This window comes from Apus apus, chromosome 3, assembly GCF_020740795.1.
Source record: "Apus apus isolate bApuApu2 chromosome 3, bApuApu2.pri.cur, whole genome shotgun sequence".
NCBI classification, from domain to species: domain Eukaryota; kingdom Metazoa; phylum Chordata; class Aves; order Apodiformes; family Apodidae; genus Apus; species Apus apus.
The window spans coordinates 84,482,179-84,499,575 of record NC_067284.1 but is presented as its reverse complement, the minus strand read 5'-3'; the positions used below and the strand labels follow the sequence as shown (position 1 = coordinate 84,499,575).

At 37.9% G+C, this 17,397-nt stretch overlaps 1 protein-coding gene across 1 annotated transcript in view; it reads left to right on the top strand.

Moving 5' to 3' along the window:
- RYR2 (ryanodine receptor 2) overlaps nucleotides 1–17,397 on the top strand; it is a 375,829-nt gene that overhangs the window by 278,182 nt on the left and 80,250 nt on the right. Inside the window, exons 62-66 of the mRNA XM_051615046.1 lie at nucleotides 1,472–1,536; nucleotides 5,791–5,912; nucleotides 9,100–9,149; nucleotides 15,059–15,119; nucleotides 16,575–16,813. Of these exons, the coding sequence (XP_051471006.1) occupies nucleotides 1,472–1,536; nucleotides 5,791–5,912; nucleotides 9,100–9,149; nucleotides 15,059–15,119; nucleotides 16,575–16,813 (537 nt within the window). The remainder of the gene's footprint in view (nucleotides 1–1,471; nucleotides 1,537–5,790; nucleotides 5,913–9,099; nucleotides 9,150–15,058; nucleotides 15,120–16,574; nucleotides 16,814–17,397) is intronic.

Below are 17,397 nucleotides of genomic sequence, written 5' to 3'. Positions count from 1 at the left end.
AAATAAATATAAAAAAATGACACATTATTGGACTAGCACTTTTCCTTCTAGTTTACTATAGTTGATGAAGAGGATGGATTTTGAAAAGCTATGTAGTTCATATATTCATTCCAGTTTCCTATATTCATTTATCAGATGCAGAGCTTTCAACTAAAATTTTATAACTTCCATTCTTTGAAAAAGAAAACTGGCTTCTCCCTTGCATTTATGTACAAATTGATAATCTCTCACATGTGCACATTAGCATTTATTATTCACATGTCATCTCTTTTTCACAGTGCAAATCAAACCAGACATTTGTACCATTCCGAAATTTCCTCTGGAGGAGGAAGTAGAGAAACCTCTTTAACAAATTCTCACTATGGGAATGTTCTTTCAGAAACACCCAGCATATGTTTTGTCAGCAGTGCTATGAAGGAATGACCTCAATCTGCTTTTGTTAAAAAAAAAAAAAAAAAAAAAAAAGTTTGATGACCCAAGTCACCTTCTTATATGAGCAGGAAAAACCAAAAAACCTGGCCAGATGCAGCTTCTGTGTGACCATGGAAGTCGCAATGCCACATAACAGATACCATGTGTCATGTCTAGACATAGATGGTGTTATTGACAGTATTAATGACAGGAACAGCAGGGAGATTGGATAAACCAATGATCATCCAAAAGCCTGTCTAGTTTTAAAGTAGAAATTATAAAATTTGTGAATTATTATATACCATGGTAACTTGCAGTAGCAAAAGTCTGGTCTTGGTAACTCATTAGGTTCCTTCGGCTGCTAATGCCTGATTATCGTGGCTTCACATTCCACTTACATATATTTGGCATAACTGCAAGAACAATAATGAATAAGCACTGAAACACCAGAAACACTGGTGGAACAAATACTCTTCGTGTCCCTCAGTGGAACAGTAAAAGGAAAATAATAAATAAAGGATAAAGGAGGCTGTAAAAGATTATGTTGGTAAAGAGTATTTGATTTTTATAGTAATGATGGAAGTAAAGCAATTTTGATTTCATTTTGGTAGTTCTAACCATGAATTTTGTTCTTTAGACAAAGTTCACAAGTAAGTAGTAAAAATCTGGTAATTCTCTTTCTCCTGGGAATGTCTGAGAAAGGTGTTCCAGTAGAATATGTGTTCAGGCTTCTAAATTGTCATCTATAATTAGAAAAAATACCAATATATAGGACTAGGTTTTAATCTCACAAAAATATGCATATCTCTTTGGACTATGAGACGTCTACACTTTTAAGAAGAGTTGAACAATTATTGTTTACACATTTTCTGTAACTTTTCTTATAATGAGTAGTCATAAAATGCCATTTTAACTAGTGTGCATACTGTTTGTGGTATCTTAAATCTACATATAAAGAAAACTGGTATTATTTGTTTGTAGCGTACCCTTTCCAAGAAAAATGCAGAGTACGCTGTCATTAGGATATAAGACAGGGAGCTTAATTTTCTTCTCTCTGCAGATGGTGGCAGCAGAGGCAAAGGAGAGCACTTCCCATATGAACAAGAGATCAAGTTTTTTGCCAAAGTACAGTATAACTTTGCTTATTCTTTGTCAATGTAGCAAGTAGTTGCATTGAGAAAGTTTTTGTTAGTGACCATGGTTATTGTTGATGTAGTTGCACTTTTCTGTGTTAAATGTATTAATTTTTTAATTAAAAACAGTAGTAGTATAAATGACTTCAAACTCCTGTCGGATGAAGCATAGATGTGAAAAAATTACAGTACTATGTGCTTATTATTAACTTGTTCATGCTACTCATGTTTATCATAACCTCTCTACATTTTTCGTGTACTAGTTTAGTCTAATTCTGAAGATTTTTCTCTTTTACAATCTTCATGCAGACAAATGTGAGCAATAGTTACTGGCATTTACACAGCTATGTATCTGTCAGTGTCACCTTCAGTATTTCTTTCCTTCTTTTAAAACCATGCTGATGTCTCCATCACAGAATCAGAGAATGGCTGAACTTAGAAGGGACCTCTGGAGGTCATTTAGTCCAACTTCATTACTCAAGCAGTGTCACCTAGAGCAGGTTGCCCAGTGCCATGTCCAGAGAGCTTTTAAATACCTCCAAGGGTGGGGACTCCACAGTCTCTCTGAGAAACCTGTGTCAGTGCTCGGTCACCCTGACAGTAAAAAAGTGTTTTCTGATGGTCAGAGGGAGCATACTGTGTTTTAGTTTGTGCCCATGCATATGATCCTGTCATGGGGCAAAACTGAAAAGAGCCTGGCTCCATCTTCTTTTACACCCTCCCTTCAGGTATTTTATACTCATTTATGAGATCCTCCCTGAGCTTTCTCTTCTCCAGGCTAGAGTCCCATTTCCCTCTCTCCTCATTTGGAAGATCCTCTCATTCCTTCATCATCTTTGTGACCCTTCAGTGGACTCTCTCCCCTGTATGTCCATGTGTGAAAGTGGGGAGCCCAGAAGCAGACACAGAACTTCAGATGTGGCCTCACTGGTGCTGAGTAGAGGAACAATCACCTCCCTGGACCTGCTGACAATGTTCTGTTTAATGCAACCCAGGATGCCGTTGGCTGCCTTTGCAGGGTGCATTATTGGTTCACAGTCAGTTTGCTGTCCCCCTGGTCCTTCTCTGCAAAGCTGCTTCCCAGCTGATCAGCCCCGGGTGTGTACTGGTACCTAGGGTTGTACCTTGCCAGCTGTGTAGGACTTTGAACTTCCCCTTGTTGAAAGTCCTGAGATTCCTGTCAGCCCAGTTCTCCTTTTTGTGTTGAGAAGGTTTTACACATTATACAAGAAGGAAATCTGCTTATGCCTTCTATGGTGTTTGCATATTCAAAGTGCTGTTTTGTGAATTAATAATTCATGAATTAACAAGCAAAGGCAGCTCTTTGCAGCATTTTCTAACCCTGGTATCCTTGCAGTAAATTGTAGTCTTGAAACCATAAAGTACTTCCATGTGGTACTATTTGCGGAGGTCATTGAGTTGGAAGCTGGTCTTGCACATTCTTTTGAACCATGCTCCAAAAAGGAAGCAATTTCAGGTTTTCTTATTGGCTGTTTATTTAGCATCTCCTCCTGGCTGGCAGCTACAGTGGGCACTGAGTAATGGTCACCACATGAAGTAAATAGGAAAACTGTGGACAAGCCCTTAATGAGTCAGGATGTTTTGGGAGTTTTATTTGATAGCATCTAGAAAGAAGTGCTGTTAGTGTGCTAACAGTTTTAAGTGAATTTTTCTTAAACCTACATCAAAAGACATGAACAGCAATAACTCTGTCTGGGTATGTGGTACTGGAAAAATCTTAAAATGTGAGATAAAATGAAATTATACTTTCTGCTTTGTACTCCTCCTAAAAAAAACCCCACAGATCAAGTCCAAGAAGCAATGTAATTTTTTTTTCTGCTGCCTTGAATAATAAATAAATTCAAAGAGGGGTAGACATTAAAGAAAACTTTAAACTAGAGTTATCTTTACTAGAGTTATCTTTACTAGATTTTTCGAGGGAGGGGATCCTCAATCCATCCCACTCCCACCCCTTTGAAGCCAATTTGAGTGAGAGATGCCCTGGGCCTTAAGATGGATCACAGGCCAGCAGAAGAATACCTGAAATGAAGGATAATGGAATCCCAGGTAATGAGGCAGCTTCAATGAGGGCCCAACCTAAATGCCTCTATGCAAATGAACGCAGCATGGGAAACAAGCAGGAAGAGCTGCAAATATGTGCAAGCCTGTAGGGCTATGACGTTGTTGGCATCACTGAGATGTGGTGGGATGACTCCTATGACTGGAGCATGGGAGTGGATGGGTATAAGCTCTTTAGGAGGGACAGGCAGGGGAGAAGAGGAGGGGGCGTTGCCCTCTATATCAACAACCAGCTGGAGACCATGGAGCTCCACGTGGAGATGGAAGAGACCCTGACAGAGAAGCTTATGGGTCAGGGTTAAAGGAAAGACAAGGGCTGGTTATATTACAGTGGGAGTCGCTATACAGTCTGCTATCCACCTGACCAGAATGGCTGAACGGATGAGGCCCTCTACAGGCTGATAGGTGCATCTTCCCACCCACAGGCCATGATCCTCATGGGGGATTTCAACCACCCTGACATCTGCTGGAGGGACAATACAGCAAGGCACCAGCAATTCAGGAAGTTCGTGGAATGCATTGATGACAGATTCCTCCTCCAAATGGTAGAGGAACCAACAAGAAAAGGTGCTGTGCTTGACCTTGTTCTCCCCAGCATGGATGGCCTGGTGGATAATGTGAAGCTTAAGGGCAGCCTTGGCTGCAGTGGCCATGAAATGGTGGAATTCAGGACCTGTAGGACAACCAGGAGGGTCCACAGCAAGCTCCCTACCCTGGACTTCAGGAGAGCAGATTTCAACCTCTTCAGGGATCTGCCTGGTGGGGTTTCATGGCATAAAATCCCGGATCAGAGAGGAGCCTAAGAAAGCTGGTCAATGTTCAAAGATTACCTCCTCCAAGCCCAGGAGCAATGCATGCCAAGAAAGAGGAAGGCAGGCAAGAATGCCAGGACACCTACATGGATGAACAAAGAACTCCTGGACACTCTTAGATGAAAAAATAAAGTCTTCAGAGGGTGGAAGCAGGGACATGTAGCCTGGGAAAAATACAAAGATGTTATCTGAGAAGCCAGGGGTCAGGTGAGGAAAGCTAAAGCCCAGGTAGAGTTAAAACTGGCCAGGGACATCAAGGGTAATAAGAAGGGTTTCTACAGGTACATCAGTGATAAGAGGCAGAACAGGAGAAATGTGAGCCCTCTGCAGAAGGAAACAGGAGACCTCATCATGCAGGATATGGAGAAGGCTGAGGTACTGAGCAACTTTTTTGCCTCAGTCTGAACTGGCAAAGGCTCTGGCCACGCTGTCAAGGTCACAGAAGGCAGAGGCAGAGACTGGGAAAAGGAAGATCCACCCACTGTAGGAGAAGAGCTGCTTCGAGGCCATCTAAAGAACCTGAAAGAGCACAAGTCCATGGGACCTGACAAGATCTATCTGTGTCTCATAAGGGAGCTGGCAGATGAAGTTGCAACATTGCTGTTTATCATATTTGAAAAGTCATAGCAGTCTGGTGAAGTTCCCACTGACTGGAAATGGGGAAGCATAGCCACCGTTTTCAAAAAGGGAAGGAAAGAATACCCAGGAAACTACAGGCCAGTCAGTCTCACCTCTGTGCCTGGCAAGATCATGGAGCAGATCCTCCTGAAGGCTCTGCTACGGCACATGGAAAACATGGAGGTAGTTGCTGGAGGCTGAGAGAGTTGGGGTTGTTCAGCCTGGAGAAGGGGAGGCTCTGGAGAGACCTCATAGTGGCCTTTTCAGTATCTGAAGGGGGCCTACAAGAAAGCTGGGGAGGGACTTTTTTCAAGGGCTTGTAGTGAGAGGACAAGGGTTAATAGATAAAAACTGGAAGAGGGGAGATTTAGGTTAGATATTAGGAATAAATTCTTTAGTGTGAGGGTGGTGAGACACTGGAACAGGTTGCCCAGGGAAGTTGTGGAAGGCCTATCCCTGGAAGTGTTCAAGGCCAGGTTGGATGGTACTTTGTGCAACCTGGTCTAGTGGGAGGTGTCACTGCCCATGCAGGGGGATTGGAACTAGATGATCTTTAAGGTTCCTTCCAACCCAAACCATTCTGTGATTCTAGCATGATTCTAGGAAACAATGCATAGAGATTTTAAAACAGAAAACACATATGAAATCTCCTGTCTTTAGTTGTGACTTACCAAGTGTAGTACAGAACATAGTAACAAAAGCCCTGAGATAACCACTTCTTTCTGATGTAATTTCAGGTTGTGCTCCCTTTGATTGATCAGTATTTTAAAAATCATCGCCTGTATTTCTTATCTGCAGCAAGCAGGCCTCTCAGCAGTGGAGGTCATGCCTCTAATAAAGAGAAAGAAATGGTGACAAGGTAAAACCTATTATTAATGTGTATGCATACTTGTGTTTGTCTTTAAACTGCAGCAGATGATTGTGGGAAAATGAGGTGTGGGAAGCAGATAAACATTTTTTATGAAAACGCAAATAAACTTTTTGCTTTCCTTTCCTGTTAGGAAAATTCACTGTTTAAAATCAAGAGTACAGAGTTATGATTGTATGCTGTTTTAAAGGTAGCAGTAATGATGCCAGCATGCAGACAACTTAAATTTAGCATTATGAGCAACAGTATATCAGTTGCACAATCCGTGACACAGGCTACACAATTGTGTTTCAGATTTGGCTGTTGGAAATATCTATATACTGCAAGAATTATTCCTGCAAAATTTTGTCATAGATTGAAAAGCCAAACTTATTTATAACTGTGTTTCAGTAAGTGTTATTAGTACTGTCCACCATAAAAAGTAAAAATGAGAGTTGCGTTCTTGCTGCTCTTTGCTTCTCTAAAATGTAATAATAGTAGTAATATGACAGAAATATCCACTTGATCCATTCTCTGAAGTTATAAATTTTTTAGATCATCTCTCTATGGCACATTTTCAGAGAAATTACTTCTGATTGAATTGAAACCCGTATTTCCCATTTAGTAAGGTGGACTGCAAGCTTCACACAGGATCTACTGCGTAACTGTAATGTACAGATATCATGGTACTAAAATACGCAAAATTAAACTGCTGTTCTTTGAGGCTGACAGCCAGTTGATGGTCATACAGACATGTGGAGTTTGCAAGATTATCTGAATACTTAGTAAAGTTTCTAGCAACAATACTAAGTGAGTAATGGCTGTCTTGACCCTGTGTCATGTCATGGACTAATTTGATCTGGCAGCTTGACTGAACGGCATTCTTCAACAAATTTAAAAAATCTCTATCAAAATGCATGTATCTAGATAATTTTCCACTCTAAGAACTGCTGTTGTTCTGTCTGTAATGTTCTGGATAACAGTATTTTCGCAGTTGTTAAGTCATGCCAATAAAGCCCATACTTCTACAATATGCCAAACATGGATATATTGCCATACATGCTGTATAGATTCAGGACTTCTGCACATATGCTGTCTAGCTGTATGAGATTCCTGAAAATGTAGCCTAGCAAAAAGGTCTGAACTGCTGCTATACTTGACTTACCTGCCATCCAGAAGTGTCAGCCAAAGAGAAGAAATCACGTACGAATAAACCTTAGATTATTATAGCTATTATCAGTGCTATTGAGAAGTTTATTTCTTAATTATCAAGACACAAAGATTATAGAAACTACATTATATGATCGGTTTCCTGAAGGGTTGTTTTGAGACAGTTTAATACATTCCCAACATTTTTTGTGTAGTTTTTCCACCACCTACAGTATTGTAGAGAGTTTGCCAAAGCTGAATTTTTTATTTTTTGTTGAGTTTTCCCTTAGAGTACAATTCATGTGTGGGATTTTCTTCAAGCTAAGGGCAGTTCCCGGCTGCTTTCTTTTTCCAGTGAAGTTAAACTTTCATTCATTAAGCTAAGGAAGGATATAATCTTGGGGATTGATAATGCAGTAACAGTGTTAACAAGTGCAATAACAATTCAGTTGCCAGCAAATACATTAAATCAAAATCAATTTTGTGGGCAAATATGAGTCAGACCTCTTTCTGAAATATGGTAGTGTTATATTCCATTTCATTTGTAACCAGCCTCTTCAGGATTGGGCTTTTTGCATTTTTCGTCCATTAGACCATCTTGCAAGTTTTGTACTACTGCCATTTTATAAAATTAATTCTGGACTTTGATCTAAGTATTGTCCATTTGGACGTTTTAATTTATTTATTTCTTCAACCTAAACTAATTACACCGGATATAATAGGTTTAGTCTGACTTTGTGAAAACATCTGCTGAATGCTCCAGTCAGTTGAGTAACATTTGTATGTTGGAAAGTAAGATAGATTGTGAACTATTTAATGTCTTAATTAGTATGGACACTATTTATATGATCCTAACATGCTTCTGTACAGCTTTTTCTGTTGGACTAGGTGAACCAACATCATCATAAAATAATATAAAGTATATGTCTGCCTCATGGAAAAAGAAGTGAAGAGAGATCCCTGAACAGGCACCAACCAGGCTCATTTCTAAAACAGATCAGTTGCTGTTGCTGTAGTGAATCACTGTGCACTGGCTAATTAGCTGGATTCAACACCACATTAACCTGGCTGTTCTGATTCTGGACATAAATGTTTCCATTTGGCACCACACTCTTGTTTGTCAATGGAATAACATGTTCAGATCTCATCCATAAACTATGCAGACATGCTTATGGTATCTTTTGCTTTTAAATCAGAGGTTGATAACTAGCCTGTGTGCCTAATAATTAATTAGCTTACTAAAAATGACATGATACTATTCATGTCATTTATAGAAGATGAGGTGTTTTGCAGTATAAAAAAGAAAATAAAAATTGATGTTGCTTTCAGAGAAAATTCTTAGACTGAGCTGGACCAAGATTGAGCTAACCCTTCCTAAATCTGGAGGCCAGGTCAATTTTGGTGCACATAATGTGCTCCTGCTACTATGAATTAACACAAAACATCATTGTTCTGAATGAGACACTGCTCATCAGCACAGGAAGTAATTCAAACATCTGAAATAAAGTAATTGATCATAGGAATTGTTGTTGTTTTTTAATAATCTGAGAGGCAATTTCTCTTGTTAAGTATGCTTACAATGCAATGTATTTGAAAGAAAATTTTCGCTGTGTTCAAGATGATGAGATCCAAATTGGACTAGTTAAACATTTGCCATCAAACACTTCAATTAATCTGATTTCAAATTGTTAATGGTATCCTGAATAGCACACTGACCACATTTTACTTCTTAAAGCTTTGATGGTTATTTCCTTGTGGGTTATCATATAAGACGCTTTTATATTAATTAGCTTTGCTTTTACTTTTTTTTTGTTTCTTTAATTATAATATGTGCTTATTTAACCATGTTTGTTAAGAATATGCACTTGAAAACTCTTTCTTTAGTACTCTGTCCCACATTCTGCTCAGATAATTGATTCTTTCTGCGTGACATCATGTTGCTTTTCCTGCTCATATATCAGCTGTTATTTTTTCTTTCTTCTCTCCTCCCCCCCAATTTTTTTTTTTTTCTTTTCCCTTCTCTTCTTTTTTATTTTTCTTTTGTCTTCAGCCTGTTCTGCAAACTTGGAGTTCTTGTCAGGCATAGGATTTCACTGTTTGGTAAGGAGACCCTTGACAAATACTAGCATGGCCATCACTTTGTTTTCTTTGCCATTTTTACATTGTGTCACGTGCTGCTTTGTTGCATGCTGCATGGCTGCATGGCTGAAATGCATGGTCATCACAGACCACTAATTGTTTAGGCTGGTAGATCACAGAATTTAGTAGATGGAGTAAAAAGTTTTGTAGTTATGAGTTTGGGATTTTCTGTTTAGTTTTCCATGTGTCTTAACTAATATCTGGATTTCATGATCCTACCAAATAATTTTGCTGAATTAAATATAAATACTGATTTGTTATTTTATTCTATTTTTTTTTTTGGGAAAAACAGAGCATCAGAGCTGGACATTTGTATTGGAAACTCATGGAGGAAAATTTGTAGTGGGCTGAAATGCTTAGTTATGTTCTATGGAATTCTTAAGTATTACCAGATGTGCTTGACACCACATACGCATGTGTACAATCTTTCCGGTATTATGTGAATCTAGCAGGAGCTCGGTGTTTGTCTTATGCCATGTGAAAATCACTTAATTGAAGTAAATTAGAAGTCTGTATCAAGTGTATGCACCATATGCAATATATGGAACAGTAATTTACTCTGCATTTTTTTCTTATGCCATTATGATAGGAGAGTTGAAATAGTACATCCTGTGCTTATATAGCTTCTATAGCGGATGCTTTGCAAACTTCAGCATCCATGAACATATCTAATTGGATAATTATTTAGTGAATTAGGATTTGATTAAGATAACATGAATCTAACTCAATTCCTACATATTTAATTTTCATTCAATTTTAAGGGAAGGAACTCACTTGCTGCAGCAGCGTGGTGTTTAAAAATCTTACAGACCGTTATGAGAACCATTAAACTGAGAAGAAAGATTGGAAGTTACTTTGAGATATCGCTTTTTAATATGTTTTGGGATGAGCTGAGTGGATTTGCCTGTAAAGCCAAAAGATCATAGGAGGAATGGATTTATTTCTGCAGCTGTGTGGCATTGTTGCAGCTTTTTCTGAAGGGTGGAGTATGTCACAAACGTACACATAAGCTCTGATTTATACCCTAGCTTGATTCTTCAAAGAATGAACTAGCTCAGGTATACTATTAAAATTTTGCAAATATTTTTATTTATGGTGTACATTTGTTTTTCTGACTTTTTTTTCTAAAATGAGTAAGAGTTGAAGCTAAAAATCCAAGTCAATGTAATTTTCTTCAGTATTAAAAACCAAGATCTTTTTCCATTCTACATCTCAGCTTGCTTATTTCCTATTGTTTGGCTGGGTTCGAGTGGTAGAAGGAGACAAGCCAGATGGGATCAGATGAATATTCACTATGGCTACCGTTTTTTTTTAATGCTTTTTCTAGTGTGCAGTAACTTAACAAAATAAAAATTTCTTTATGCCAACACAGACATGTACTATAGGTTTTCCGTGAGTCACGACAAGGTCATCATAAGACTCTGGAGCATGGTCAGTTACTGTGGACCTACTAACTCAAGTCTAAGCCACCTTACAATTTTCCTTACCTCAACAGTGAACGTTAGAAAAGCTGATCAAAAGAATTGCACTTAGTCCAGACATAATGAGGCCTGTGTAGAAGACGGGAAAAAGCTCATGAGAACTGCCTCCAAGCACAGCTGGGGCCTAGGAAGTTATTTGTGTGTTTTTAAGGTATCGTGAATGAGCAGGAGTTGCTTGATAATAAAGTTTATAGATGAGGAGTTTGCTATAGCAAGTAAGAAAATGCTATGTAGTCTTGCTCTGTAGGTGTTTTATATTATTGTGAACTTGAATGGTACTTCTGAAGATACAGCTACATGTATGAAAGTAATTGGTAAAAGTCACGTGGCTTAAGCTGTATATACAAGTCTAGATAAAATGGGAAATTAAGCATGCGAATCTTTCAGAGTCAACTTAAGCAGTTAATTGCATTTGATATCTGATAGTGTCACTGGGATTATGGAATTGTAATTTATCATGAAATTATTATTTCTTTACACTATGAAAGTAGATTTTGACCCAAATAATTTATTGTTTGAGAACTGTAGCTGTGCAGCAGTAAGACTATATTGATTTGTTTTCCTTATTTTTAGAGGGCTGCATTTGAAAGTTTATAGTGAATAATCTAGTAGATTGAGCATCTGAATGTATATTTTCTCAGTTTTAAACCCAAATTTATATGACTGGATTGACTCACTTTATACATTGTTTCAATCTCCAGTGAGGCATTCTTTCTACATAGGTATGTAAGTAGTTTTTCAAAAGAATAACTTCATATCATAATACAGACCTCTGTAATCTGAAACAAAAATTAACTGGGTAAGACATTGGATAAGAAAGGCCTGGTTTTGCTCAATCATTTTTGGGAACTTAGAGCAAATAATTAGAGGAATTGCTTAAAAGGAGCAGAAAGATTTTTCTGCCTTATGACAGAATGAATTTGTAAGTGTCCTTCCAATGAGTGATCTTGGAATCAGTATCTGTAGCAATTTCCTCATACAGCAACATTTCTTTCCTCCTGACATAATTATACAGCTTTCTAAAATATGTAGGACTGCATCTCAGATTACTAAAAGAATTGTGCAGTTAGTGGGATCAACTGGATTTGTAATACATGCTGAAAGGTGATCCAGTCATCAGCCTAATATTTATACTACCTTCTGGGACACTTTTAGCCTTAAAATCTCTATAACTCACATAATTTATTATTTACATACATCCAGACTCCATTGTTTTGGGTTCTGTTAAGAGTTCCCTTAAGGAACAGCTTTGAATTTAGGTACTTATCACCTTCTTCCCTTACATCATGTAATGAAATTTTATATACTGCACATTCATTACTACACCTAAGTGTTTTTGTATCTAGTTTTAAGGATTCTAAAAACCAAGAACATTTTTAATTAATAAAAATAAATATTTTAAATTTAATAAAGGTACATATATACCTTGTGAAATATTTGCAGTAAAACTGTTTTCATTAGAAAACCCCTTGTTTTAGGTTTCATAACTCAGTTTTTAAAAATGATGGCCTTCTGCAACTGACTTCTGACCTCAGGCTGGAATCAAACTGATTATTGAAACATTCTATTACAAAGGAATTTTTGTTTGTTTGCTTTAACTGTGGCATGTTAGGGTAAAATGTTACAAATATTTAAAAATACTAATTTTTGTAGTTTTTGTTTTGACTCAAGAAATGTGGGATAGATGATTGGACTGTGAGGTGGACTGAAAACTGGCTCAACAACAGAGTTCAGACAGTTGTGATCAGTGGCACAGAGTCAAGCTGGAGGCCTATGGCCAGTGATGTTCCCCAGGGATCAGTATTGGGTCCATTTTTGTTCAATATCTTCATCAACGATCTGGATGAGGAGATAGAGTGTACTCTCAGCAAGTTCACTGATGATACAAAACTGGGAGGGGTGGCTGACACACCAGAAGGCTATGCTGCCATTCAAGGAAATCTAGACAGGCTAGAGAGCTGGACGAAGGAGAACCTCATGAAAGTTCAGTAAGGACAGCTGTAGAGTCCTGCATGTGGGGAGGAATAATACCAGGCAACAGTACAGATTAGGGGACGTCCTGCTGGATAGCAGCTCCATGGAGAAAGATCTTGGAGTCCTGGTGTACAACAAGCTATCCATGGAATAGCAAGTGTGCTGTTGTGGCCAAGAAGGCAAATGGTATCTTGCGGTGCATGAAGAAAAGTGTGTCCAGCAGGCCTAGGAGAGTTCTTCTCCCCCTCTATTCTGCCTTGGTGAAACCACACCTGAAATACTGTATCCAGTTTTGGGCTCCCCAGTTAAAGAGAGACAGGGATCCACAGGAGGGAGTCTGAACAGAGAGCTACAAAGATGATTAAGGGACTTGAATATCTCTCCTATGAAGAAAGGCTGAGAGAACTGGGACTCTTTAATCTTGAGAAGAGAAGACTGAGACATCTTATTAATGTCTATATCTGAGGGGTGGGTGTCAAGAGAAAGGGGGTAGTCTTTTTTCAGTGGTGCCCAGTTATAGGACAAGGAACAATGGTTATAAGCTAGAACATAGGAAGTTCCACCTCAACATGAAGAGAAACTTCTTTACTGTGAGGGTAAGGGAGCCCTGGAACAGGCTGCTCAGGTTATGGAGTGTCCTTCTCTGGAGAGTTTCAAAACCTGTCTAGTTGCATTCCTATGTGGCCTGCACTAGGTAGTCCTGCTCTGGCAGGGGGTTTGGACAAGATGATCTCTAGAGGTCCCTTCCAACCCATAACATACTATGATTCTATGATTTATCATGGTCACTGAATTCTGCTCTGATACCCCCATTTGGAATCAATCACACTGCAGAATCTGTGACAGGGATATGCCTAAAGCTTGTCTGGTTTTCAGAATAACTAGATAAATTTCTGACCCTTCCATCTGCTTGTTCCACATGAAATACATGATTCCAAATAAATACATGGCTCTTGAAATGTGTCTACATGGTGTAAATAGATTTCCAATGTAAATTTTCAGGGAACTGGAATGAGCATCTCATCACTGTAAGCATGCAGTGTGTACACACCTGCAGGATGAAAGTTAAGATACCATTTCATAACATCTCAATGCCTGCTGTCCTTAGCACAGTGTTGCACTCTCTTCTTCTTCAGCACTGGCACTCATTTCACCAGAGCAGTAGATTAGTGAGAAAAAAAAAAAAAAAAACAAGCAGTATTTTGGGGTGTTTTTTCTGGCAGGATTTTTTTAGGCCACCTCAGCTTTTTCATCTGCTTGCTGTATCACTGCATGACCACCAGTACCAGTGCAAAGAGTGTGAGGCTGCCTGTCTAGAGGCAGCCATGGAAGCTGTGGTTCGGGTTTGTTTAATCTACTGTGGATGAACAGCACAATACTACCTCCTAATTTGATAGTGTAGAGCAACATTCTCAGTGCTGCAATAAACCTCCTCCTCTTTACTTGCAGTTTATCTTTTTAGATCTCTATTTCACCAAAACAGTTATTAATTTTAGTTGCATGTTTGCCTGTATTTTAAAGTGAAATAACCACCAATGAGAAAGTATAATTCACTATATGTAGATGATGGTATTTTCAGAAATCTATTTTATAATAAACATTCAATTTGTTGTTTGTTTGTTTGTTTCAGTTAAGAAACTTTACACATCTAGAGAAACAAGAAAAAATAGTTTCATTCTTGCAGAGATTTAGATGTATTTTTTTTTAACATATTAAATAAAGAGTGGGTTAGATCTGTGTAGCCTAAATCTGTCTGGATTTAGAAAGTTAATTTATAGGTAGTTTATATATAGCGACATCTTAGGATGTACTATGCATACAAGGCATTGTTGTGTGTAAATTCTCTTTTTACATCCATAAGTGTGAGTAAAAGAATTAATTATGGGATATGCAGTTTATATCAGAGACTCATGTGGGCCACATCTGAACCTGCTATAAATGGCTGCAGCTTATTGGTAACAGCAGAGAGCTAACCTTTTTGATGAAATTTGTGTAAGTGTTCTCTTCCTGCAGTAGAAGCTTGTGAAAGTTAACAGCTTTTATGTTACTGAGAGGGGGAAGAAAAATGTTCAGATAAACTTGAATCAATTAAAGCAAAATGTATAGAACTTGAATGAAAACCAGACAAGACACTGCAGCTCTAATTAACCCCACATCTAAGTGCTTCCATCTTGACTGCCTCAGCTACTTGATGAAAGATGCTTTACTGCCTCTGGTTACTGCATTTGTGTGAACAAGGCTAAGACAACAAACTGCATGTTTTCTAACTTCAATGTTAAATTTATGCGGAAGTTCAGTTGTTCTTCTGCTATGTCATATACTCTTTCATTAAAACCAGTGATACAGTTAGCAGAGTGTAGGTGTGCGATACCTTACGCTCAGCTTAATTGGTGGATAATTTTCCTCCCTGTTTAGGAAATGATGCAACATCAATAGTCAACTGTCTTCACATACTGGGCCAGACCTTGGATGCAAGGTAATACTGATTGTATTTTCCAAAGTATGAAGAAGATAATTTAAGGAAATAATATGCAGTCAGATTTTGTCTATCTGTGTAAGACAGAAGGATTTTAGAATTCAGGAAGTTATAGTACTGAAAACAATTCCCATTGCAAAGCCAGTTAATTACTAGGTAGTTAGTAGGAGTTGGCAAGACTGTATTTGTACATTGCACTTTCAGCTTCTGTTTGGATAAATGGTGTCCAGGAATTGCTGTTAGTTCATCTGGTTTAGACTGTCTCAAAACCACAATAAATGCTTTATTTTGAGGTTTATGGATGAGACAGTCTTGAAATATTGGAGGATGATGTGTTGTACAACCAGCTATCTGTGCTGATAGTTGACATTTAGATCTTTGCAGTTATGAAACAAAACATGATAGTTTAAACTACCACCATGGTAATTTGAGATAACTTTTTTTCACTTTACATTTACTCTCAAAATACTGACTGGATTATATGAAGATGGTTCCTTTTCTCAATGTCTTTGCAGCGGCTTAAGTGAACAAATTTTGCTTTCCATTTGCTGTAGGGTAGAGTCATGATCACGGTCAATTAATATGGCTCAACTCTTGCCTGCTAATCCTTTAGGTTACAGTATCTTGTTTTTTATAATAAGTTTTTCTTGCTGTATGCAATCATAGAGATGGAATACAAATACAGGTGGAGGTCACCACTTCAGCTCTTGGTAGAGGTCTATAGGTAGCTCCAGATGGGGATTAAGGGATTCATGGAGGTCACGTGAAAGTTTGAAAATATTGCCATTGAAACTGTATATGCTCACTTTGTAAAACAAACTCAAACAAACAAAAAACCTGGACTGTTATTCAATTTACAAGAGAATTTCACCTGGATTTATTTCATGCATGCCTAAATTGATACTTTTCTTAAAAAAAAGGATCTCTGTAATTGAGGTAGTTAAATAAGGTAACAATTATAATGGTTTGTATCAATACATAACTGATTATGGTGTTGCAGTTATGTAATCAATGCATTTATTTATTGATGGGTTATATTCAATCCTTTCTGATGCCCTTATTCTGGAGTCAGAAATGTGACTGTCATGGTTGGGAAGAGTTTCTGAGATCTAGCTTAAGATATTTCTTCTCTTCCTAGAGTTATAAACTGCAACCGTACTCCTTTTTTTGTTAGGTGTTTTTTTTTCCACCAAATGAATCGCTTAATTTATAAATTTAGAAAGACTTTATTTTCTCGACAGGAAACCAGATAAAATATCCTTGTGTTTTGCGGCATTCCTATCAAATGTTTTTTTCAGTAAGCTGTTCTGCTCTAAGAAGATTGTACAGTATGAAAGGATGAAGGATTTTTCTTCAGATCTTTTTTTACTTCCTTCATGTAAGTCGATACTAGGCTTTATTTCATGCTTGTCTAATAGAATATTCTTTTTCATTCTTTTTCCATGATATATACAGGACTGTGATGAAAACTGGCCTGGAATCTGTTCGGATGGCATTGAGAGCGTTTTTGGACAATGCTGCTGAGGATCTGGAGAAAACAATGGAAAATCTTAAGCAAGGCCAGTTTACACACAGCAGAAACCAGCCAAAGGGAGTTACACAAATCATTAATTATACCACAGTTGCTCTCCTGCCAGTGCTGTCTTCATTATTTGAGCATATTGGACAGCACCAGTTTGGGGAAGATTTGATATGTAAGTATTATTTAGAAGTGCCATGCCACTAAAATATCTGTAGTGTCATGCAGTAAGCCTTACTAGACTCTTATTTCTATTAGAGAATGACAAATCCTATGTCATTTTGGCAAAATCGTAATTGATTTTATCAAACATTTGCTGTAATTCACCTAGAACAATCTGCAAGTTTTAGTTCACTTTGTGTAAACATTAAGGCAGATGTGGCTGTGATTAGACAGTCAAAAGGCTTGATTTTGTTTGTAACTTTACCATGTAGTTACTGTGAATTTCTTCTTGTGTGAAAAGTTCCTTTGTGTAAGTTAATTTGTCTTTGTTCCATCTGTAAGAGAGGTTATAGTATGAGAATGATGTTATCCCATCCTACATGAACCTTGACTGAGTTTCATTTAGTGGGGAATTTGGGTTGGTGCATCTTAAATCCTAAGGAAAGTGGAAGAAGCTCCTGAAGAGTGCAGGAACCAGAGAAAGGAATGTGTAGGAGTGTCTGTATAGGAGATTTCTGTAGAGATTCTGATTATGGCAGGTTCAGTGTCCTATGTTTTCCCAAACCCAGTCTCTGCAAGACAAAATTTGGCAGTCTG